Source organism: Castor canadensis, chromosome 8 (genome assembly GCF_047511655.1).
Source record: "Castor canadensis chromosome 8, mCasCan1.hap1v2, whole genome shotgun sequence".
In the NCBI taxonomy this organism is placed as follows: domain Eukaryota; kingdom Metazoa; phylum Chordata; class Mammalia; order Rodentia; family Castoridae; genus Castor; species Castor canadensis.
In genome coordinates, this window is record NC_133393.1 from 18,881,687 (window position 1) to 18,906,545 (window position 24,859).

General features: G+C 45.9%; 2 protein-coding genes and 1 non-coding gene across 3 annotated transcripts; all 3 read left to right on the forward strand.

Moving 5' to 3' along the window:
- The first annotated feature begins 809 nt into the window (after nucleotides 1–809).
- Nucleotides 810–994, forward strand: LOC141425973 (U2 spliceosomal RNA). Its single transcript, XR_012451098.1, has one exon. It is a non-coding gene; the product is annotated as a U2 spliceosomal RNA (small nuclear RNA).
- A 15,262-nt stretch (nucleotides 995–16,256) lies between these two features.
- Tmem217 (transmembrane protein 217) lies at nucleotides 16,257–17,129 on the forward strand. The gene has a single exon (XM_020175909.2). The coding sequence runs from the start codon at nucleotides 16,260–16,262 to the stop codon at nucleotides 16,833–16,835; it is 576 nt and encodes a 191-aa protein (XP_020031498.1). The 5' UTR covers nucleotides 16,257–16,259; the 3' UTR covers nucleotides 16,836–17,129.
- Nucleotides 17,130–22,441: 5,312 nt separating this feature from the next.
- Nucleotides 22,442–23,495, forward strand: Tmem217b (transmembrane protein 217B). The gene has a single exon (XM_074081699.1). The coding sequence runs from the start codon at nucleotides 22,941–22,943 to the stop codon at nucleotides 23,493–23,495; it is 555 nt and encodes a 184-aa protein (XP_073937800.1). The 5' UTR covers nucleotides 22,442–22,940.
- The last annotated feature ends 1,364 nt before the right edge of the window (nucleotides 23,496–24,859 follow it).

Consider the following 24,859-nt stretch of genomic DNA (forward strand, 5'->3'; position numbering starts at 1 on the left):
CTTTATTTTCTATGTTCAAACCAGTTTTCCATCCAAGATTAAAATTAGGAAAAAACCACCTCCAGTCACCTGGTGAAGACTTTTAAAATAAAATTTGACTGAGAGGTCAAGATTGTTGAAGCATTTCTCACCACTACCACCACGACCCTAACCTCAGCCAACCACACCCTTGCAGCAGATTTGATTAGGCCTCCCTGCTTGCACTCTTACCCCTTAGGGTAGATTTCCTGCACTGCAGCCAACAAGAACCTTTTAAAGTGTAGGTCATATCATGTCACTCCTTCACTCAAAACCTTGCAACGGCTTGCATTACATGGCATAAAAGTCAACTGTCTTCAATATCCAACATACTTTGCTTCCCTTCACCTCCCCAGTCTCATCTCCATCCACATTCTTTGGTCTTTTTGCTGCTCCTTGAACACTCTAAGTCTGTTCTTACTTCAAGGCTCTGGCATTACCAGTGCCTCTGCTTGGAATTCTCTTCCTCCAAAAAGTCTAGATGACGTGCTTCCTCATTTTCCCCATGGAGAGGCCCATCCTAACCACCCATTTCAAATAGTGGGCTCTGCCACTTTTTATTTATTTATTTATTTATTTTGGCAGTGCTAGGAGTTGAACTCAGGGCCTCATATTTGCTATACAGGTGCTCTGCCATCGGAGCCATTCCATCAGCCCTTCTTGCTCTGGTTAGTTTGGAGATAGGGTCTTGCTTTTTGCCCAGGTCAGCCTGGACCTCAGTCCTCCGATTTGTGCTTCCTGGCATAGCTGGGATGGCAGGTAGGCAGCCATTGATTAAGATGGGGTCTTTCATCATTTCTTGGCCTTTTGGCTAAGATCAAGTGTAGTATCTGTTCTTACCAGTTTAATATCTGGTACATCCTCTATTTGAGGACAATATATTAAATGGACTTTTGGAACAGGGAGATGGAATAGGAGCTTGCTCAGTCCACATTGACCTGGTAATTGTAGTACCTCCAAGAACAGTGCACTCCTTTGGGGGAATCTGAAAAAAAAGGTCTTTCAAACTTTTCACCCTGACTGTCCTCAAACCTTCATTCTCCCAATTTCGGCCTCCCAAGTAGCTAGGATTACAAGTTTAAGTTACTCTATCTTTCTTTAAAGCACTGTCACACATGCCATATTATGTATTTATTTCCTGTCCATCTCTAACTCTGATAATGTAAACTCCACTAAGGCACTGTGTCTGCTTTGTTCCCTGTTGTACCCCCATAACCTAAAATACAGTGTGGTATATAGAAGGTGCTTACTAAATAGTTACTGAGGGAATGAAGAATACAAACAATTCTGTCTCTTGGTTCGATGTTGCTCATACACATTTTCTTGTTTGAAAAGATTGTTTTCTTACTCCTCACAGGGTATGTCCACTTTACCAGAGATTTGGTAAACTTACCTATACTCTTTTTTTTTTTTTTTGGCAGTACTGGGGTTTGAACTCAGGGCCTTGCACTTACTAGGCAGACACTCTACCATGTGAGCCAAGCCACCAGCCCCTTGCCTATAATTTTGGTTGAAGAATAGTCTTTGTCTCTTGAAAAAGAGTACCTTTCTAGGTGCTGGTGGCTCATGCCTATAATCCTAGCTACTTGGGAGGCTGAGATCAGGAGGATCACAATTTGAGGCCAGAGCAAAATGAACTAGAGGTATGGTTCAAGTGGTAGAGCACCTGCTTTGTAAGTATGAAGCCCTGAGTTCAGACCCCAGGATCACCAAAAACCAAAAAAAGAGAAAGAATACCTTCTTCAAACCCTCTTGCAGCTTCAATGGAGTGTGCCTGTACCAGAATGAGGAGGGAAGGAGACCACCTGCCTAGCTCCCTCAGTCATTTACCTCCGTCCATCAAAGTGCTGATAGCTATGGCAGCCAGACCATCAATACACCCTTCCACTTTGATGAAACCTCATTGCTTTGAGGTTGCCAAGGGGTCTGTGGAGCCCTCCAGATGGAGACCCTGCATGGCAGGCGCTTACTGGTCCACTAAAGCACTGTTTCTTACACTTTATCATGCATGCAAAGCACTGAGGTCATGTTAAAACCTACATTCTGGACAGGGGTTGTAGCTCAAGAGTGTTTGTCTAGCAAGGCCCTGAGTTCAATCTCCCAACTGAAAGAAAAAAAACACTGCAGATTCTAGATTTAGTAGGTCTGAGATGGTACCCAAAACTTTGCGTTTCTAGCAAGCTCCTAGGTAACACTGGCCCTGCTGATCTGTGACCTCACTTTGTGGATATTCAATTACTAGCATAGTGTGGCCTATGATTGTTGGATTTAGCTGAAGAAGTTGCGTTTTTTCTTGAAACTATAAGTAGGGGACTCTCCACATTGTCTTCATGCAAGGCTTTCCTCCTTGATTTCACCCTCACTCAAAAAGGAGTAAAACAGCTTAGAATGGGACAAAGTAGAATCAAAGGAATGAGAGGTGCAGAGGTTGAATATGGCTGAAAAGAGGTAGGCACATCTCAATCCTTTGAGAAAGTTCTATGAAAGTGATAAGGAGGGAGGAAAGAAAAGAGAAAGAGCTGAAAAAGAATAGGGAGGTCATTTTACAGCAGGAGCTACAGTGAAAAGTAAAAATAGAGAAAAAAAACCTTTGGACTTCCAGAGAGATCCCTGAGACTTTAACCTCAAAGAAGGAGCTGAGTGGGAGAAGGAAGACACTGTGACAGAGGAAGAGTTAAGATGTTAGAAAGAGGAGCAGAATGTTGGGCCACCTGAGAGATGGTGATCAAGCTGGGATTTAAGAGCAAGAGAGCTTTCTGATACCTAAACACCACTGGGAAGTGCAAATGAGAGAGAGCAGTGTGTTAAAGGAGGCACAGGAAGTACACCAAAAGAAGCAAGTTTACTGGAGTAAAGAGAGAAAGAGCAAGCCATTAGCGTTTAGGGGAGGAAGGGAGGATTAGGTATTTACTTCCTAGGAATTTATTCTAAGAAAGTAAGTCAAAAGGAGTAAGTGAGGGACTCTGCAAACAAAGATGTTCTTTGCCTAGGAACCAAAAAAATAAATAAATAAATAAGAGGAGTTGTGCATGATGGTCACACCTGTAATCCCAGCACCCCGTAGGCTAAGACAGGAGGATTTTGAGTTCCAGGGCAGCCTGATCTACCTAACAAAATGCCATCTCAAAAAAAAAAAAAAAGGAAAGAAAGAAAGAAGGAAAAGAAAAGAAAAAAAGAGTCAGGCACCAGTGGGTCATGCTTATAATCCTAGCTAGTTGGGAGGCTGAGATCTGGAGGATCGTGGTTCTAGCCCAGCTCAAACAAAAAAGTTTGCAAGACCTCATCTCAAAGAAAAAAGTTGAGCATGGAGGCTGCAGGAAGCATAAAATAGGAGGCTGGGCTGGACAAAAAGCAAGACCCTATCTCCAACAAGGGTATGGCCCAAGTGGCAGAGCACCTGCCTAGCAAGCAAAAAGTCCCAAGTTCAAACCCCAGTACTGCCAAAAAGAAGTAAAAATCATGTTTCGCTCACAGGCCATACAAAAATAACAAACGAGATTTGGTCCACAATCTATAGTTTGCTAATCCTTATAGTCAATATTAAGTAACAAATAAAATATAAGAAAAATATTATAAAATAATTTGTCCTGCTGTGATCTCATGCCCTTCCCTTCTCTCCTGGAGCCCACCATCCTGAGTTACAGGTCTGGCAGATTTACTCCATATGTGCATATCCATAAATGACATGTTTCAAAACTATAAATAGCATCGCTCTCCACATATGCTCCAGCAACTGGCTTTTCTCACCCGACAGTCTGTTACTACGTAAAGCTCTGGTTTATTCATCTTACTTACAATATACTATTCCATTAAGTGAATGTTCCCTCATTCTCATTTCCAATTATTTTTAGTTTAAACTAACTGTACTCAGGCAGCATTCTTTTTGTTTGTTTGTTTTTTGGTCTGTTTTGTGGGTTCCCCTGCCCCTGGTACTGGAGATTGAATCCAGGGCTTCAAGTATGTTAGCCAAGCACTGTACCACTGAGCCATAGCATCAGTCTTTTTTTTTTTTTTTTTTCATTTTGAGACAAGGTCTTGCTAAGTTGTCCAAGCTGGTCTTGCACCTGCAATCCTCCTGCCTCAGCATCCTGACTGCTGGAATTACAGGTATATGCCATCATACCTGGCTTCAGGATTCTTTTGCAAATTATCTTGTGAAAAATTTTCCCCAGTACAATCTTCTTCAAATTAGTTTGTCAGGTGTCTTCATCAGCTCAGGCTGCTATAACAGCCTGCTACAGATCGCATGGTTTACAGACAACAGAAGTTCATATCCCATGGCGCTGGAGCCCGGGAAGTCCAAATCAAGGTGCTGGCAGATTTGGTGTGTGGTGACGGCACATTTTCAGGTTCACAGATGGTGTTTGCGAGCTGTGACCTCACATGGTGGAAGGGACAAGGCAGCTTTCTGGAGAATATTTGATTTTTCCCATTAATTTTTTTTATTAGGATATGTTCGTTGTACACGGGGGATTCATTGTGAAGATTCCAAATAGGCTTATATATACCTTGGTTAGATCACCCCCACTGTCTCTCTCCCTTGACCCCCTTGAACTGGTCCACCTAAAGTAATTGCAAGAGGTTTCTTTGTTCTATTTCATGTAAGTATCTGACGTTCATCAACCATATTCCCTCACCTTAATCTTCTGGAGATTATGGGGGTATCAATTCACCTTCATGACCTAATTACCTCCCTCAGACCCCATCTTCCAATACCAATCCTTTGGTGTTTAGGTTTCAGTATTTGTGTGTGTGTGTTTGTGTGTGTGTGTGTGGTGGTGGGACCAGTGTTTGAACTCAGGGCTTTGCGCTTACAAAGCAGGTGCTCTACCACTTGAGCCACATTCCAGTCCATTTTGCTCTGGTATTTTGGAGATGGGGGGGTCTCGAGAACTGGTTGCCCAGGCTGACCTTGAGCCATGATCCTCCCAATCTCAACTTCCCAAGTAGCCAGGATTACAGGAGTGAGCCACTGGCACCTGGCTTCAACCTATGAATCTTGAAGGGACACAAACATTCAAGCCACGGTGTCAGCTGTTAGTGATCGGAAATAAACTTAAAAATTGGGGCCTTGAATGAACTAGAGAAGACAGGAGCAGAAAGGATCAGAAAGCGTTGCGCATAATATGGTTGGGGATTGTTTTGCAGAATTGTATTCCATCATTTCTATACTTACGCTCACACACATGTGCATGTATCTACACATGTCTGTAGGTCTGTGCTTGGGATGGAGTAGGTGAATGATAGGTAGATAAATGATAGAAAACATGCCCGGTGGTAATGAGAAACACATTTTATTTTTTGGCAGCACTGGGGTTTGAACTCAGGGCTTCACGCTTGTTAGCAGGTGTTCTACCACTTGCCGCTCCACCAGCCCTTTTTTGCTCTGGTTATCTAGGAGATAGGGTCTCGCTTTTTGCCCAGGCCCACCTGGACCTTGATCCTCCTATTTTATGCTTGTCTTCATCACTGGGGTGACAGGCATGTGCCACCATGCCCAGCATTTTCCCATTGAGATGGGGCCTGGCAAACTTTTGCCCAAGTTGGCCTCAAGCCTTGATCCTCCCGATCTCCACCTTCCGTAGCTAGAACTACAGGTAAAATGCATTTCTTGGCAGATTTTTTTTTTCTGGTACTGGGGATTGTGTGTGCTAGGCAAACACTTAGCCACTGAGCTATATTCCCAGCTCTTAAAATGCATTTCTTAATAAAAAGTTATGGTCGGAAACTTTGAGAACCACTGATTTAACATACTCAGAAATCCCTTAGAGAGACATCACTAGGTCACAGAACATGCACGACTTCCAGTCTACATGATACTGCAAAATGTCCTGCAAAATTGTTCTCCAACATGTGCCTACCCTCAGAGCAGCGAAGATGAGTCGATCGACACCCACCGGCCTATAATCTCACCCACAGTCATTTTCTCATGGAATGTTGAATGCATCATAGATACAAAAGAATATATAAAACTAATGTGCACTGTGCCAAATAGCTTTGCCTTTTGGTATTTGAGACAAGGTCTCACTACACTATGTAGTGAGACTGGCCTTGAGTTTGTGATCTCCTGTCTGAGCCTCCCAAGTGCCAGGATTATAGGTGCATGCTACCACACCCAGCAACAAATAACTTTTGTAGTCAAATACTCACTCACCACACTATACAATAGGCCATTACCAGTACCTTAGAAGCCTCTTGGAGGGTCCCTTCCTAAGGATCCCCCTTTTCCCTATCAAATATAACCACTGTGCCAAATTTTATATTAATCAGTCCCTTGTTTTCTTCATGATTTCACCTATATTTGTAACCTTAAAGGATTTACTGCCTGTATTAATGATATTGTATTGCAGCTACTCTTCCGTTGCCTGCTTCTTTTAGATAATAGTGTGGTTTTGAGATTTACCCATGTTGATTACCGTAGCTATGGTTTCACATTTTCACTACTGTGTAATATTCCATTTCGAAATACCACATTTTATCTATGCTACCACTCATGGATATTTGGTTGTTTCACATTCTGTGCCACAATGTGCTCTGCTTTGTGAGCATTCTTAGCCATGCCTTCTGGATAAGTGAACAAATGGAAGGATTTCTCCAGGATATTGACGTAGGAGTGGAATTGCTGGTTTGGATTGTATGTGTGCATTTTGCTTTGCAGGATGCTTCCAGGTTGGTTTTCAAAGGGACGTACTACTTCACACTTCCACGGAAGGTGAGAACTCCATTTTCATTTCCTGTAACAAGGTTCCAACAGTAAATAAAAGTGCGTGGGTCGGGGGGAGGTTGGGAAAGATGTTTTAAAGTCAGAGCTTTAAAAAAAAAAAAAAAGAACAAAATTAGCAGAAAAGTAGACTCCTTTAGCTCTGTTCACACATAAATCTGTATTCACTTCCATTTTTTTTCCTTCTTCCTCTCTTACGTTCATAAACTTGAACATAGCACATATTTAAAACACCCGTGTGGGTGTGTGGTGGTTTACGGCTGCTGTGTGTCCATTCAAACCCCCAGAACTTGGGACTGTTTCCTTATCTGCAAAAAAGGATCTTTGCAGATATAATCAAGTTAAGGATTTTGCGATGAGCTCTTCTGATGACAAGTGTCCTCATGGGGAGAAAACAGAGACGGAAGAGAATGAGGTAGTGAGACCATGATGGCAGAGGCTGGAGTGACACAACCACAAGTCAAGGAGTGGCCAGAGCCACCAGAACCCAACAGAGGCATGCAAGGGTCTCTCACTGACACCTAGGTTTTGAACTCCTGTTTTCAGAGCCAGGGGAGAATCCAGTTCTATTGCTAATGTCACTAACTTTTGGTAAGTGACTGCTGTAATCCTAGAAAAATGGCACAGGATTTAAGGAGGAAACTCAGTTTCTGCCTGCCCTCTGGAGTTCCTGTGAGTTATCCTCCAAAGATTCTTGCTGTGCCCCTTCATCGTCAACAGGGACCTTGGAAATCACTTTGCAGAAAAGGAAGATGAAGGTCCAAGCAAGGCCTCTGCCTTGGTCAGGGAGCCCAGCTAGCCTGGCAGGGGTGGGCAGTAACCCAGGTTTCCCGCAGCTTGTGAGCTTTTGATAGACAACCTGGGAGCAGCCTTTGATGTTAAGATAGGGAGGAAGCAGAGGAGGACGCTGGGTGAGTGAAGGAAGAGAGCAGCCTGAGAGATGAGGCTCTGCTCTGCTTCAGCTCTGGGCAGACGACAGCAGATCATTGCATAGAGACATGCTTCCCACAGCCAGTGAGCTGTTACTGAGCACCTACTGAATCCCAGGCTATTAAAGCCCAGTGGCCAAGCCATCTGTGCCTCAGCATGGGTGTTACCTAGCAGGGGAGTTGGATTAGTAAGCAAAACAGTGTGACAAGTGATAGAACAGTAGAGCCAGGTGCTGGCTACTCATGCCTGTAATCCCAGAAACTTGGAAGGCTGAGATCAAGAGGATCACAAATAGCACAGGCAAATAGTTCCTGAGACCCTATCTCCAAATTAACCAGAGCAAAATGGTAGTGCTTAAATGATAGGGCACCTGCTATACAAGTGCAAAGCCCTGAGTTTAAACCCCAGTCCCACCAAGATAAATAAATGAACAAACAAACAAATACATAAAAACTGTGTATCATGGTTCTTTGCTTAGGAAGCTGGGGAGGGTCTTGAAGAATGAGTAGGAATTTATCAGGGAGAGAGAAAAGCAGCCTAAACAGAAGATTAAGCATGTATGGTCCACAAGACACGTTCCCTGTGAGAAGGTGGAGGAGACACCGCAGTGCCTCACCCTCATCCCTCCACCTGGCTGTGTGCTCAGTGCATCTCTCTCCCCAAACACTCTTCCCATCTCCCACAAACTACAGAAAGCCACCGTGACCCACTCATAGCTCCTCCCAGGAGCAACCCTCAAACGTTGACTCTCGGGTGTCGTTGAATAAATACCCAGCTCTTCCAGCACTTAGTTGGACACGGATTGAGTGTGTCCCCTCTCCTCTGTTTGGAGAATTTGCCATTCTGTGGAGCTGAACCCTGGGAAGCAGAGCTCACCTCCCAGGGTTGCAGTGTAAGTGCCGGCTCCTCGCTCTGCAGCCTTCCTGAGAACTAAGTCAAGGGCAACTTTGAGCCATGTTAATAAAATGCCCCCACTCTCCAAGTGGAGTTGGAGCATCCTGGGATGCAAAGCCACAGAGGCAAGAGAACAATCTGTTCTGTCAACTGGCAATGCCCTAGTTTGGAACAACCGTTGAGGTGGCTGCAGCCCCCACGGTCTGGTGCCAAGGACTCTCAGTGTCACTACAGAGTCAGTGTTCATCAGTGGCTTAGGAGTGTCATTAGCGGCCAGCTGGGCAGTGAGCTGCTGGCTCCCACACAGCGTACGGGTGGTCTCACTTCTTCCTTTCAGGGCTATACTGAGTTGGCTTCAGGATCCCTCTTGGGGTTGCCTTGGTCAATGGGATTTCACACAGTGCCCCACAAGCAGAGGCTCAAAAGGCACTTGTGTAATGGGGCCTGGCTCACTGTGGCCCTCTGCCAGTGCCATCACTGCATGTCTGGGCTAGCTGGCTGCCTGGTGAGACACCTGTGGACCTGTGCCAAGCCTCCTGAGTTATTCTAGCTGAGGCCATTGTAGATCAGCCTCAAACATAGGAACAAGCTCAGCCAAAGTCAACAGACCTGCCTGGCCAGCCAGCACTTGACCCAAGACACTCCCATGAACCCAGATGAGATCAGCCCAGCCCAGCCCCAAATAAACGGAACTCTGCAGACTTGTGAACTGAAGACATGTTCCTTGTTACGTGGCCACAAATACACGTGGTTCTCCGGTCTTCTCTACAAGCCTGTAAGCTATGCCTTTCTGCTTAAATCAGCCAAGTTGTGCCTGTTGCTTGCTCTGACAAACCCAGAAAAAGACTAAAGGGAAATCAGAAATATACTGGCTGCCCGTGGCTTATGTCTGTAATCCTCTGTCTCAGGAGGCAAAGACAGGAGGATCAAAGTTTGAAGCCAGCCTAGGGCAAATAGTTTGGGAGATCCTGTCTCCAAAACAACCCATCACATAAAAGGGCTGGTGGAGTGGCTCAAGTGGCAAGAGTGCCTGCCTAGAAAGTGTGAGGCCCTGAGTTCAAACCCCAGTGCTGCAACTCCCAGGGCCAAGGGAGAGGTGGAGGTAGGACAGACTCTATAGCGTTGAATTTGTTGAGATGTAAGTGTGGCTACAAAATAACTGGGTAGCTCCACACTGTGAAATCTTCATGGCCTCGGCTCCCTTGTAGCTTACAAACGAGATCACCTGAGTCCTTCTGGCCCCTGGGCCTTGCACTGAGCCATCCCTCTGTCCACTTTATTATTTTATTTTAGTGGTGCTGGGAGAGGCACGTGCTCTCCCACTGAGCCACACCCCAGCTCAGGACGTGGTATTGATTCTCACTTGAGGAGAGCTCCCCCTACCTGTGTCACTCTGTTCCCTCCTGCCTACCAGCTGCCTACAGTGAACCCCCTGGCCCAAGACCATTTCAGCCCCCGGGATGAGGAGAAAGGAGGAGATGACCTTCATCCTGAAGGCTGGGTGGTGACCTTGCTTTCTTTCCCTTTCAGTCCTCTCTTGGCAATTGGCAGCATAGTCACAGTCAGTCAGCTGCAAGAGAGGCAAATGTAAACTTTATTCTAGCCAGCAGTGTGTACACGTAAACACTACTTCCTTCTGTGGATGGAGGGCTTTCACTACAGGAGCAAAAGTCCTAGGTGTGTTGAAGAGAAGAGTTAATAAAAGGAACGAGATCTCTATGGCAGATTTTATTAGTCATTTTCTCTCTTTTTTTTTTTGGTACTGGGACTTGAACTCAGGGCCTTCACCTTGAGCCACTCCACCAGCCCTATTTTTGTGAAGGGTTTTTCGAGATTAGGGTCTCGCTGAACTATTGCCCAGGCTGGCTTTGAACTTCAATCCTCCTGATCTCTGCCTCCTGAGTACCTAGGAGTACAGGTGTGAGCCACCGGCATCCGGCTCTTATTTTTTTTTTTTTTAAGTGGGACTGGGGTTTGAACTCAGGGCTTTGCACTTGTAAAGCAAGCACTCTACTGCTTGACCTACATCTCCAGTCCATTTTGCTCTAGTTATTTTGAAGATGGGGATCTCAAGAACTATTTGCCCAGGCTGGCAAACCTCGATCTTCTGGATCTCAGCCTCCCAAGTAGCTAGGATTACAGCTGTGAGCCACTGGCACACAGCAAGAGACTAACTTTTTTAGTGGGGTAGGGCAGCTGTGTAGCCAATCTGGGTATAAATCATTTGTCTAAAACAGCTATGGCACCCATTTAGCTTTACTGGTTTTCCCAACCTCCCCTATGACATGTGATCGGGTTCCTACATAAGCCTTGAGGGGAAGACTATTCAGTGGCTCTGGGAAATATTTTACTTCCAATAAGAGACAAGCGTGGAGGAGAGCTGACCGGCACAGTCTCAGTTGGGATATTGGTGTGACACACTGTGGCAGTGGCTGTGAGCACAGGAGAAAGGCCAGACTCCGGCCCTGACATCTTGCTGAGCTTCTGAATGACCTTGAGGGACATCCAGGTGAAGGGGAGGAGAAAAGATAGCTGAGGAAGTGAAAGTATGACATGCTTGGGAAAGAATGCTGAGAGACACCCCTGGGAAGCTGAATGGGAGTCACACTGTTGAGGACTTTGTATCCAACAGTGAGATTTATTGTCAGAATTATCTCACTCCAAGTTTCCCCAGCTTGTTGTGGGTGATTCATTGCCAAAGTATGACAGGGTTTTTTTCTTTGGAGGTTTAAAAGGATTACCCATTCCTTCTCCCTCTGGTGGGTTAAAGGACTTTTGTTTTGGAATATCTGGGCGCTTGTAGGCAGAGATCTAGAACCTGTACTTAGCAGGAAGTGTTGCTTTGAAAAGTTGCAGGGCTGAGGACATGGCTCAAGTGGTAGAAAGTCTGCCTAGCAAGTGCAAGGCCCTGAGTTCAAATCCCAGTACCACTCCCCACCACCAAAAATAAAGAAGGAAAAAAAAAAGAGAAAAAACAAGGAAATGTTGCAAAAGAACCAGTTTAAAGGAATTGGCAACAGTATCTTCTGCTAGGATCACAAGTCAAATTGTGAGGTGAGCACGGTCGTGCACGCCTGTAAGCCCAGCTCTTGGGACACTAAGGCAGGAGGATATTGAGTTCAAGGTTAGCATGGGCTATAGAATAACAGCCTGTCTCAAAAAAAAAAAAAAAGAAACCAAACCATGAGAGAACTGAAAACATAAAATTCTTAGCAGAACTGAGTGATTGTAAGATGTCCCTAATGGAAAACGCACCATTGTTTCTGGCCCCACGGAGAAGAAAGAACCGTTAAGTTACGCCTCAGTTCTTTCTCGTGACTTTGTATTTTTATTTTCTGCCTGTCAAAATAACTTTAAATTTATCTAGACATGGATTTTTTTTTTCCCATGCTGGATATCAGCCCCAAGGCCTTGCCAATGCTAGGCAAACACTCTACCAGCCCTAGACATAAATTTTTTAAATCATGTACCAACGCTTAGATGATCGCTCAACCTCAAGAGTACTCAGTAAAACACTAAGAGTAAAATAAGACTTTTTCTCTTTCATGTTGACATCCTTGGCATATTTCCTTTCTCCTCTTGCCTTTTGCCTCAGTAAAAAAAATAGCTGCTGAGGCTCCAGGCATCGTGCCACAGTCAAGGATGTAAGAACGACGCCAACCATGTCAAAAGTCTTCCTAGAGCCCCCAGCATACTTCTTCTTTCTGCTTGTATTTCATTTGTTAGAACTGTGTCCCACGGACATCCTTGCTATAAGCCAATAGCTAGAAAAGCAAATATTTTGCCTGGGTCTGGGCGTGTTGCCATCCCTGAACAAAAGCAGACTTTATTAGCAAAGACAGAGGAAATAGGAATCGAGAAGTAAGCAAATGGTGTCAGCTGCAACACAGCTCAATAAATGGTAGTTTTACACACGTACTAGGTCGTTACTGCCCTCAACATGAAGTAAAAATGACAATGGCCAAAGTGTACTGTGTGCTAGAAGCCGTCCTGTTTTAAGTGTATGAGAATGTCACATCCATTTTATGAAGTGAATGTTGTCTTTGTTCTATTTTAGTAGTTTTATTATCCCTCAATACTCACGGTTAGATGTATCATAATCCACATCCATGTGGTCCTCACTGGTCCACAATAACTCTTTTTTTTTTTGGCAGTGCTAGGGTTTGAACTCCAGGCTTTGCACCTGAACCACTTGAGCTATGTCTGCAGCCTCTAGCCCCTACTTATAAAATATTGGTTATTTTTTATAATGTATTAGGTATCCTCCCATTCTCCACCCAAGACAAAATTAGGGTCATGCCAGTAATTTGCATCAGACTTTGTGACTTCCCTGTTCGTCGTCACGTCTTCCCCTGACCAGGGTGATTGTCATCCAGAGTCAGGGTTTAGTACTGCTCTAACTCCTTGGATAGAGCCCTACAGCTTTATTCTTTACTGTATCTGTATACAGTCTTAAAAACTCTCTCTGTGTGTATCTCAGGCTGGTCTCCTAAAAACTCTGTGTGTGTGTATCCCAGGCTGGTCTCGAACTTTAGATCCTCCTGCCCCCGTCTCCAGAGTGCAAGATCTACAGGCATGCACCACCATGCCTAGCTAGTGCAGGTCTATTTTCAGTTCTTTTTTAATTTAATAGTACATGGCCAGCTAGGCACCAGTGACCCACACCTGTAATCCTACTTACTTGGGAGGCTGAAATCAGGAGGATTGAAGTTCGAGGCCAGCCCTGGTAAATAGTTCCTGATACCTACTTCCAAAATGACCAGAGCAAAATGGACTGGAGGTGTGACTCAAGAAGTAGAGTGCCTGCTTTGCAAATGTGAAACTCTGAGTTCAAACCCTAGCCCTACTCCATACACCCTCTGAGAGAGAGAGAGAGAGAGAGAGAGAGACAGAAGACAGACAGACAGACAGAGAGAGACTGGGCAGGAGGGATAGGCTCATGTAGTAAAGCGGCTGCCTAACTAGTGCAAGGCCCCAAATTCAAACCCTAGTGCCACCAGAAAAAGACAGTAACTTATTATGATAGCTTATTTCTATGTTAAGTCATGACATTCCATGCCAATTAGGGTGCTTGCCACACTCACCAAGCACTTCTACGTCTGGTTCAAGATCAGCTCTGATGACAGCTAAGCAACAGGAAGTATGAAAGGGAGAGAGTGAGTAAGTCAATCCTTCCATAAGACTGTTAAGTGGCCCGTGTCATTTCCACCAGCGTCCCATGGGTCACTCGGCCCTGTAAAGCTGCAAGGGAAGCTAGGAAATGTAGTCATCAGCTCGTGGCCCCCCGACTCTAGCTGAGACTTAAAGGTAGAAGAGAGAACTGAATGCTGAGGCAATTGTCAGTCTTTGTCCAGATGGACAAACACAAGCCCGACGAGTAAGTACAGTGAGAAGAAGGCTGCCGTCTGGTTTATGGAGTTGGGAGGCCCTGAGCACAGTAGGGCCCACATACACCATAGCTAGGAAACCAGATCACATGCCTTTGTCTACCCTAGTTTGAGCTCAGGGCCTCACGCTTGCTAGGCAGGCACTCTACCACTTGAGCCACTCTGCCAGCCCTTTTTCTTCAAGATGGGGTCTCTCGAGCTATTTGCCCGGCCTGGCTTCATACCTCAATCCTCCAGATCTTTAGCAGCTAGGATTACAGTCGTGAGCCGCCGCACCCGGCTCCTTGTGCTCTTAAATTGTGATAAGCACTCACACTTATCCACCCCTGACCCTTGCACTTCAGAAGGAAGCACTATCCCAAATTGTGCCCATTATTCCCTCACTTTTAAAATAAAGTTTATCTACATATATACCCATGTATGTGGACAATCTATTATTTCGTTTTAGTTGCTTTTGAATTTTATAAAAAACCCTCACTCTTGAAAAATGGGTTTTTTTGGTGGGGGGGGAAGTACTTGAATTTGAATTCAGGGCCTTGCACTTGCTAGGCAGGTGCTCTACCACTTGAGCTATGCCCCCAGCCCTTTTTTGCTTTAGATATTTTCAGAATAGGATCTCCCATTTATGCTCAGGCAGGCTTGGACTGCAATCCTTGATCGTCCTATTTACACTTCTTAAGTAGCTGGGATGACAGGTGCTCACCACCAAGCCCAGCTTTTATGGATTGAGATGGAGTCTCTCAAACTTTTTGCTCAGGCTGTCCTCAAACTGCGATCCTCCCGACCACCACTTCTGGAGTAGCTAGGATTACAGACATCAACCACTATGCCCTGGTGCTTACATTCCTCTCTACCCTCAAGGCTATCAAAGTGAAAGTCAAGTTTGCCTCAAGTGACAGACACCCTCAAAGCAAAGTTGACTTCTTCTTGCTTGCTGAACTTCTAAAGCACTTCTGTACCTTTAAAAATATGTTACAAGTATTTCAAGCATCGTTTTCAGTTCATTTTAGCCCTGAGTTGACTCTATTAAGAGACCTAATCAATCAGAAGCCCTCCATTTCATTTTTTGTCGTCCATTCCCTCTTCTATTCATCTTCTCCCCCTTTTCCCCTTGTTCTTTGCCCCCTCCCTTCTTGAATTGGCCACTTTTCTCACTCTTGCTTTTTCTTTTCTATCCTGAGGTTCTGACTTTCCCTGCTGGTGCATCTTTCACTATAATCCATGGGTTTGGGTTTGGATATGGAGCAGAGAAATGCCTGCCCAAAGCCACAGGTGCCCATCTGTGTCATCAGCTCCTCGACCCTGCAGGGCTCTTGCACAGGCCTGGTGATTCTCTTGAGACACCTGCACTCAGGGATGACCAAGTGCCCCAGTTGTCATCACTGGGGGCAGCAATAGTGGTAGTGCTGGGAGAGGTGATCATCATTTAAGCTACTTTTCATTTTTAGAATTCAGTGTTTTCTAACAGTGGATATCTGTGAAAATTACTAGGCGGTTTTGAAAACTCCTGCTGCCTGGGGGCCGCCAGAGCCTCTCTGGTGTGGGTTGGGGCTTGGGCACTTCCAGTGGTCCTGATGTCAAACCAGGGTTTGACACCTCATGGCTGCCAGCTCCAGACTGTGTCCTCCTTCCTCCTACCCCCAGTCACTTTTTTTTTTTTTCCAGTACTGGGGCTTGAACTCAGGCCATACACCTTGAGTCACTCCACTAGCCCTTTTATGTGTTGGGTATTTTTGAGATAGGGTCTTACAAACTATTTGCCTAGGCTGACTTCTAACCACGATTATTCTAATCTCTACCTCCTTAGTAGTTGGATTACAGGTGTGAGCCACTGGTGCCTGGCTATTTTTTTTTCCCCCTTGGGTGCTGGGGACTGAACTCAGGGCCTTGCACTTGCCAGGCAAGCACTCCATTCAGCTAAATCCCCAACCCCTGAAAAAATCACTTATTTTGTTGGTGCTGGTGGGACTGGAGTCTGAACTCAGGGCTTCACGCATGCAAAGCAGGCGCTCTATCTCTTGAGCCACACCTCCAGTCCATTGTGCTCTACTTATTTTGGAGATGGGGATCCCAGGAATTATTTGCCTGGACTGGTCTCCAACATCGATCCTCCTGATCTCAGCCTCCCAGTAGCTAGGATTACAGGCCTGAGCCACCGGTGCCAGCCCAGTCACTTTCAAACAGTCTTGTTTCCTGGCTTCCCTATTTCTCTCTACTGTTCCCATGGTGGACTGGGGAAGACGCAGGAACCCTGGCGTGTCCAGCAGTTCCGTTGTGCTGTGTTGTTTGTCTCCCCAGGAGGCGTGGACATGAAGCAGCCGCGCTGGTGCGGGATGACTGCCAAGACGGGCACGGTGCTGTCAGGGGTCTTTTCCATCATGGCCACACACCTGTCCCTCATCTTTGAACGGAAGCACCTGCAGGACAACAACTGCACGGAGCACAATCTGCAGGACAGGAGCATCAAGGAGCTGTTACACCAGCTCATCCTGTGCAGGAGCTACGCCATCGTCCTGTTCCTAGCGGTGACCACCATGCTCACCAGCGCCTTCCTGCTGTACTCGGTGTACGCGCAGCACTACCGAGGCCTGATGACGTACGTCCTGTGGATCATCTGCGAAACCATCGCCGACCTTGTGATCAAGGTCCTCACCAACGAGCTCAGCATGGGCGAGATGCGCTACGTGCGCTGGAGCTGCTGGGGCTGCCGCGCCTGCATGCAGGGCTTCTGGATGTTCTTCGTGGTCACCTACGCGCAGGTCACCTACAAGGGCCAGACCCAGGGCTACATCCTGGCCTACAACAGGCGCATCTCCATGGGCAACAGGGAGGCCCCCCGGTGCAAGTCCAAGATCCTCAGCTTCGTCCGGCACTACAGTGCGTGAGGTTCGCCTTCCTTGCTTTTCTCTTTTGCTGAGCAATCAGCAAGTCCCCAGGGCCAGTCTTGCGGAGGACTGAGGAGAGCTGCTGTAACCAACTAACGTCACAACTGGAACGTCCTGCCCATTGAGGGAATTTATCAAAGCCTCCTGGACTTCTGTCCTCCTTTGCTGGTCAGTGTCACCTGATTGGTGGGATGAAATGAAGTCGAATTGCCAGATGGCTGTCCCTTTATCTTGGTATGTCGTTCTGACCCTCAAACCCTCAGCTATGGTCTCCTATGCTCTATTCCAGCTAAGTAAAGCAATGAAAATCGTTCTTCCATTTCTGTCTTGAGTTCTCCTCCTCCCTAAGCATTTGCTTAGGCAGAAGATACATATTGCTGTGTGTGGTGGTGCATACCTGTAATCCCAGGTACTCCTGGTGGAGTTAGGAGGATCACGAGTTTGAGCCCAGGCATGGCAGCATAAGTGGAATACCATCTCAGAAAGAAAATCCAAACTAAAGGGCCAGGGGTGTCACTCAAGTAGTAGGTCACTTGCTAGACTAGAATGTGTAAGGCCCTGAATTCAATCCCCAGTACCTCAAAAAAAAAAAAAAAAAGACATATTAAACTTACCTTTGTGCCTGGCACTGTGTTATATACTCTGGGAGGTTACAAAAAAATATAAACTAACTATAAAACTTGGCAGGGCATAGTGGTACATCCTGTACTCCTAGCACTCAGGACGATCGTGAGTTCAAGATGGCCTGGGCTATGCAGCAAGACCATGTGTCAAAAAACAAAAGCACCCTGGCTCACGCCTGTAATCCTAGCTACTCAGGAGTCAGAGATCAGGAAGATTGAGGTTTGAAGCCAGCCCATGCAAATAATTGTGAGGCCCTGTCTCAAAAAATACCAAGCACAAAAAAGGGCTGGCAGAGTAGCTCAAGTGGTAGAGCAACTGCCTACCAAGTGTGAGGCCCTGAGTTCAAACCCCAGTGCCACCAAAAAGAAAAGAAAAGAAAAGAAAAAAGTATACTTCCAATTTCTCTCTTCTATTCATGCCATCTCTGGCATACATTTTTCTTTTACATATGCTGTACTTCGTGTAAAATTTAAACAACAGGAAAACACCTCATCTATTTACTCATGTGGTTATCGTTGGTGGTGCTATGAATCCTTCCATGGATCCAGATGGCTCTTGGTATCATTTTTCTTCTGCCTGAAAGGCTTCCTTTCTTACACTGTGGGGGTTCTGATTAATTCTTTCTTCATTGGTATGCTTGAAAAAGATTATTTCATCATTTTTTAAAATCTAAATCCTTTTCTCATTTTTGGTGGTACTGGGGTTTGAACTCAGGGCTTTGTGCTTATTAGGCAGGTATTCTACCACTTGAGCTACTCTGCCAGCCCTCCTTGCTTTAGTTATTTTCTGAATAGGGTCTTGCATTTATGCTGGAAGCTGGCCTGAACCACTATTTTCCTACTGACTTTTCCTACATAGCTGGAATGACAGCTTTTATTGGTTGAGATGGGGTCTCTTTGAACATTTTGCCTAGGCAGATCTCAAACCACCATCTTCTTGATTTCTGTATCCCAAATAGCTAGAATTACATTCTTGAACCACCTACCCAGCTTTTAAATCTTAAGTCTTTAAGAAAATTTTCAAAATACACACAACATGAATCTTACCATCTTAACTGTTCTAAGTGTCTGGTTCGGTAGTATTAAGTACAATCACACTGTTGTGCAGTCAATTAACCTTACAAAATGGGCATTTTATACCCAGTGTACAAGAAACACTACCTCCCCAGGCCTCCTTCCCTTCAGCTCATGGCAACCACCATTCTCCCTTTTTCTCCTTCTCCCTCTCCCTCTCCCCCCACCTCCTTCTCCTCCTTGGCTTCCTCCTCCTTCTTCTCTTTCTAAAATACATCTTAGGGCTGGCAGAGTGGCTCAAGTGGTAAGAGTACCTGCCTAGCAAGTGTGAGATCCTGAGTTCAAACCCCAGTGCCACTGGAAAAAAAAAAAAAATCTTAAAATTTCTAAAATGCATCTTGCCTCAGGTTTATTTGTACAAACATCACAGGAGGACGCCAACCCCAGGTAGACAGAAGCCTAAGGGTCCCACCAATCCTTCAGTCCCCACATCAGTAAACAGGGGCCTTTCCTATGGGGAGGGACATGGGCACCTTTAGAATTGGGAGCTGAGCCAGAGCTGGAGCTGCAGCCTGGGCCTTGGCCTTTGGTCAGCTCTGCCAAGCCCCTTGGCGATGTGGTCTTGAGTGTGCTTCCTGGGCTTGGTGGGTAGTGGAGGTGAGGGGCTGGAGCTCGTGAGGACCCCATTTGCGATCTCGGGCTCAGTGTCCTCGAGCTGTGAGGCCTTCACAGCCCCCCACCCCCCACACTCATAGTCATGGCCTTGGCTTTGTTCACTGTTTCTCGTTCACGGTCTCCTGTGTTTCTTGGCAAAACATATGTTCCTCAGGAACCTGGGGCCTGCTCTTTGAGAGAGTCATATCTTTGTGATCACGGTTTCCTGATGTCACTTCTGGGATAGTTTCAGGACTGCTTGTGTGTTGTGTGGAGGTTGGATTTGGTCATGCCTGCACGGTACCCACAGCTCCCAAAGCACCTGGGAACAGAGGGGGAAAAGCTGTTCTCTCTCTGTTTCAGCGACTTTGAGGACTCACAGTACCTCATAAGTACACTCATAGTATCTGTCTTTTCGTGAATGGTTTAATTCACTTAACATAATGCCCTCGAGTCTCACCTATTAGTATGGATAAGAATGCCCTTCCATTGATTTATTTGGCAGCACAGGGATTTGAACTCAGGGCCTCATGCTTGCTAGGCAAGGGCTCTTAACTGCTTGAGCCACTCCACCAGCCCATTACTTTTAAAAACTGAATAATAGCCGGGCACTGGTGGCTCACACCTGTAATCCAAGCTACTTGGGAGACTTAGATCGGGAGGATGGAGGTTCAAGGCCAACCTGAGCAAATAGTTCTTGAGACCCCTCCCATCTCCAAAAATAACCAGAGCAAAATGGATTGGATGTGTGGCTCAAGTGGTAGAGCGCCTGCTTTGCAAGCATGAAGTCCAGAGTTCAAACCCCAGTTCCAACAACAAAACCAAAAAAAAAAAACTGAATAATATTCCATTGCATGTGTATGCCACATTTTGTTTTATTTGTTCAAATTTTGCTAGATGGTAGGTAGCATCCATCTTTTGACGATTGTAAAAACTAGTGCTATGATCACAGCATACAAATATCTCTTGTTTTAGTTCTTTTGGGTGTATTTGTTAGAAGCAGTATTGCTGGGTCATGTGGTAGATTTTTAATTGTTTCCACCACAACTTCCCCACTCCAGTTGATGAATCCAGGGAGTCTGTGTCATCTTTAATTTCTTTCTTTTTTTTTTTTTTTTTTGGTGGTACTGGGCTTGAACTCAGGGCTTCCACCTTGAGCCACTCCAGCAGCCCTATTTTTGTGAAGGTTTTTTGAGATAGGGTCTTGTGAACTATTTGCCTGGGCTGACTTTGAACCAAGATCCTCTTGATCTCTGCCTCCTGAGTAGCTAGGATTACAGGCATGAGCCACCGGTGCCTGGCTCATCTCTGTATATTTTACAATATTAGTACATTACTTGTGTAAAAAGCCAGGGCCTTCAGGCAAGTGAAACTCAGGACCTGGATGTTAGCCTCTTTCGTGCACTTACAGGCTTTGTACCCGGCAAGGTGTCATAAATATTTTGGAGCAGATGACCCATATCTCAGGGTACCCAGATAAACAAAAGGTATAAATAAGGTTGGGCGTGATTGGATGGCTCACTACCGTAATCCCAGGGACTTGGGAGGCAGAGATTGGAAGGGTCCTGGTCCAGGTCACCTCAGGCAAAAAACCACAAGACCCTACCTGAAAAATTAAAGCAAAAAGGATAGAGCACCTGCCCAGCAAGCATGAGGCTGTGAGTTCAAACCCCAGGACCACCAAAATAAATAAATATATTCATAGTAATTTCTTAAGTAAATTGACTTAGTCCTTAAAGAGAGATTTGAACTACTAATTTCAGATGTTTCCTTTGCAAAGAGAAATTTATATCACTTTAGGTGCAAGTGTTAGGGTAAATAAAAAACCTAAAACTGCCATGGGAGTTTTTTAGGGGGGAGCAGCCTGATGGGGTATAGTCACAGGTGGCTTTACTTAGGAGACAGCGGTTTTGATACGTCCTAAAAGATGGAATGAGTGGGTTTTTCTGGTGGAACTGGGGTTTGAACTCAGGGTTTTGGGCTCACAAAGCAGGAACTCTTCCAGTTGAGCCAAACCCTCAGTCCATTTTACTCTGCTTATTTTGGAGATGGAGTCTCTTGAACTATTTGCCTGGCTTGACCTTGAACCTCGACCATCCGATTTCAACCTCCCAACTAGCTAAGATTACAGGTGTGAGCCACCAATGCCTGGGGACCCTGGGCCTCTTCCTCCATAACACTTATCACACTGCGTTGTAAGATTTTTCTTTCTCTTTTTCTTAATTCTTAAAAGTACTTTATTCATTTGGTTTTTCACTTGTCTACCTTCCACATGGGAATGTTTTTCTGTCTCTCAAGTCAAACTCTGTTTCCTCTCACAGTAGATAATTAATTGAATTTTTTTTTTTTTTAATGAAGTGGTGTGTGAATTTCTGAGTGTCATCAACCCTGGAATTCTGGGGGGTTTTTGTTTTTTGTTTTTTGGTGGGACTGTGCTTTGAACTCAGGACTTCATGCTTGCAAAGCAGGCACTCTACTACTTGAGCCACACTCCGGCCCTGAATGTTGAATGAATAGCCAAAGGAACCTGGCAGGAGGCAGAGAAAGAAGTTAGGTGGTTGTTAGAGTGGCCCAGGAAGGAGGGGCTAGGGCAGAGACCAAGGCTGGGCAGCCCGGATGTGGGACTAACGGAATTTAAGGAACCTGCGACACAGGCCTAAAGCTAGGAGTGATTCTGGACCCTCGTCCAAGGCTGAAGGCCTGGAAGATCCCTAGACTCACTGGCGTGAGTCCACATTCAAGGGCTGAAGAAGTTGGAGTCTGATGTCCACCGGTGATGGCAGCACCCACTCCCAAAGGACCCAGTTCATGTGTGTGAACTTCCTTCTTCTCCGGCCTTTTGTCCTATTAAGGGCCCCCGGCCTATAGGATGGTGCCACTCATCCGGTTTTCTAGGTGTGTCTCAATCTTGTCAGTTTGACAATCAAGGTTAACCATCACATTCCCCATGGGAAACGCCTCAGCCAGAAGACAGGTGTTATCTCCATACATGTGATTGTGTGATTATCTGCCTTCCTTCTTTCTCACAGGGGTCACTTGCCTTCGGGGTGACTGAAGAGGAAAGAGGCTTGCCTGGGGTTCTTCTGAACTGAGAGCTGGTAAGAAGCCAATCCACACTGGGAACGGCTGTTTGTAAGGAAGCCCAGCCTTCCCCAGCCTCGGGCCCTCTGTTATAAACACTCCAGCAGAGCCTACGTGTGCTTCACGTGTCTTACCTGGCTAAGGTCGTCCTCTAGAACTCAGTTCTAACTGGTTGTAGCTGGACTTCTGCCTGCTAGCAGTGGCCTATTTATGCATCTTTGTTCTGGACAGAGAAGACAAAGTCTTGCATACATAAACTTTTCCCCATCCCACTGACTGAGGGTCCAACCCTGTGACTTGGGACCGATCAGGGCACCCCCAGGGAGCAAAGCAGAAAAATTCCATTTCTAAGGGTTTGGAAGGAAAGAAAAGGTTGAGGGGAAGAGATGATCCTAAACCCTTAAGGAGCCATGAGCATTTTCCTTCTTCAGAGAAACAAATTCCCCAGAGGGGAGTCCAGGATTCGATCCATCATTATTCAGGGGCTTCCCGATGCCACCTTAAAATAAAGCTGGAGTTGCCACAGCAGAATTGGAAGTCACTTAGTATTATCCCAGGCTGGTGATGCCTTCCGTCTCAGTGATGAGCTCCAGGCCCATCACCATCCACTTGCCATCATTGGTCTTTGCTCCTCTAGTTACATCCAGTGCTTTGGGAGATTTGCCTTGGACTAGCTCTGCCACCTTGTCATGTTTCTCCATCATTTTTTTTTCCTGCAGGAGAAAAATATAAAATGAATACTAGGTTGTTATCCTTAATGGCAGGCATCTTCTCTGTCCTCAACACCATCCAATTCTTCATCTTGGAGCTGAACCAGTCTACATACATTGGCTTTGAAGACAAGTATAGCATCTTCCTGGACACAAATTCTGAGCTAGCTTCTTGGGTCATCCTGTACAAGCAGCGTATCAGCACTTGCCTGTCCACCATCACCATCCTGGTCAGCTTCATCCTCCTCTACTCTGTCATCAAGAGCATTTATATAGGACTGCCTATCTACACCATGTGGATTGTCACCTACGAGCTCCTCAACTTCTCCATCGTCCTGCTCATCCAAGGCCTCATCAAAGAGCAATTCAGGGAGCTCAGCTACTTGCACTTGATCTTCCAAATCTCTCGCATGCTCCTGCACTTTTGCTGTCTGCCCTTCATCATCAAACATGGCTACATTCTCTACAAGGAACCCAGGACCATGGTGAAGATCGGCCGCCGCAGACACTCCTCCATCAGCACGACAGACTCCTGGTCAGCCATGGGGCTGAGAATGATGTATCGAAAGTTACACTAAACCAGGCTGGGGGGAAGAAAAAGAGGGATGGTGCCCCTCAGCAGCAAAGCCCTCCCTTCCCAGCCCGCCTCTGGTTCTTGAGTTCTATGCGCTGAGGAGGGCTCCTGGGGGAGGGAGGGAGGCATGGGTAAGTTGTGCAAATCGTGTATGTACCACTGTTTCAGCAGCTAGTGGAAGACTTTCTGTCTTTGGATTGACTTAATCATCTCGGTGTGCATTTTTTATGACTCTCCCATAGTCCTCTGATGTCTGCACTTCCTTACTTTCTAACTTTTCTCTTGTGGACTTTCCCACATACCTGGGTTCTAGTGAGTTCTTTTGAAGCAGTGCTGTCCCAAAGACCTCTCTCTCCACACCAGTGGAGATGTTCTAGCCATGTGTGGCTATTTAACACTTGGAATGTGGCCATTACCACCCAGTAACCAAATTTAAAACTTTATTCCAGCTTAATTAATTTCAATTTCAACAGCTACACATGGCTGGCTCGTGACCACCCTACAGGAAAGCAGAGCCTTCCAGTGACTCGATTTGCTTCTGCAGGTAACCATCAAGAGGACAAGTCCCCCCCCCCAATCCCGCCAGCCTCATACATCACTCCGCTTACCTCCTGCTTTTCACAAAGCGGTTCCTCGTGTTGGTTTGAGAAGAATCCCCATTTAAGACATCTCCAGGGGACTGGCGTGGTGGTACATATCTGTAATCTCAGCTACTCAGGAGGCAGAGGTAGGAGGCTCTGAGGCCAGCCAGAGCAAAATCATTGAGAGCCTATCTGAAAACAAAACACAAACTCAAAGCAAACAGACTGAGGTTGTGACTCAAGTGGAAAAGCATTTGCTTGGCAAGCTAGAGGTCCTGAGTTCCATCCCTAGCACCACAAACAAATAACTCCAGGGTTCCTCCATTTACACATGACCGGCATTCTGGGCGAGCTCACTCTCTGTTGCAGGCTGCTGTCCTGTGTGTCTTCGTCACAGGATGTTGGGCAGTCAGGAGAGTTCAGCAGCATGCTCTCATATGCCTCCTGTTGTGACAACCAAAATGATCTCCTGATTTTGCCAAATGTCCACCCGGAGAGCCAACATTTTAAAGAACTGCACCCCCAGTGTTGACAGCGGCTAGGTAGCTCATGGAAAGTCCCAAGGACCCGGGGCGGTGATGTAGTTTATTGGTAGAGCGAAAGGCTCTGGGTTCGCTCCTGAGCACCGCAAAAACAAATAAATAAAAGGAAGGAAGGAAGGAACCTTCCTGTTCACTCAAAAAATGTCAGGAGTGAAGTTGAGGGACACTGTTTGTTTTAACCACATTCCTCCAAACCGTGAGTATTACTGCAATAGCTCACTTTTACTGAAACAGTCTAACAAATC

Coding starts and splice junctions, on each gene's coding strand:
- Tmem217b (XM_074081699.1), top strand. CDS start 22,941: ATGAATACTAGGTTGTTATCCTTAATGGCAGGCATCTTCTCTGTCCTC.
- Tmem217 (XM_020175909.2), top strand. CDS start 16,260: ATGAAGCAGCCGCGCTGGTGCGGGATGACTGCCAAGACGGGCACGGTG.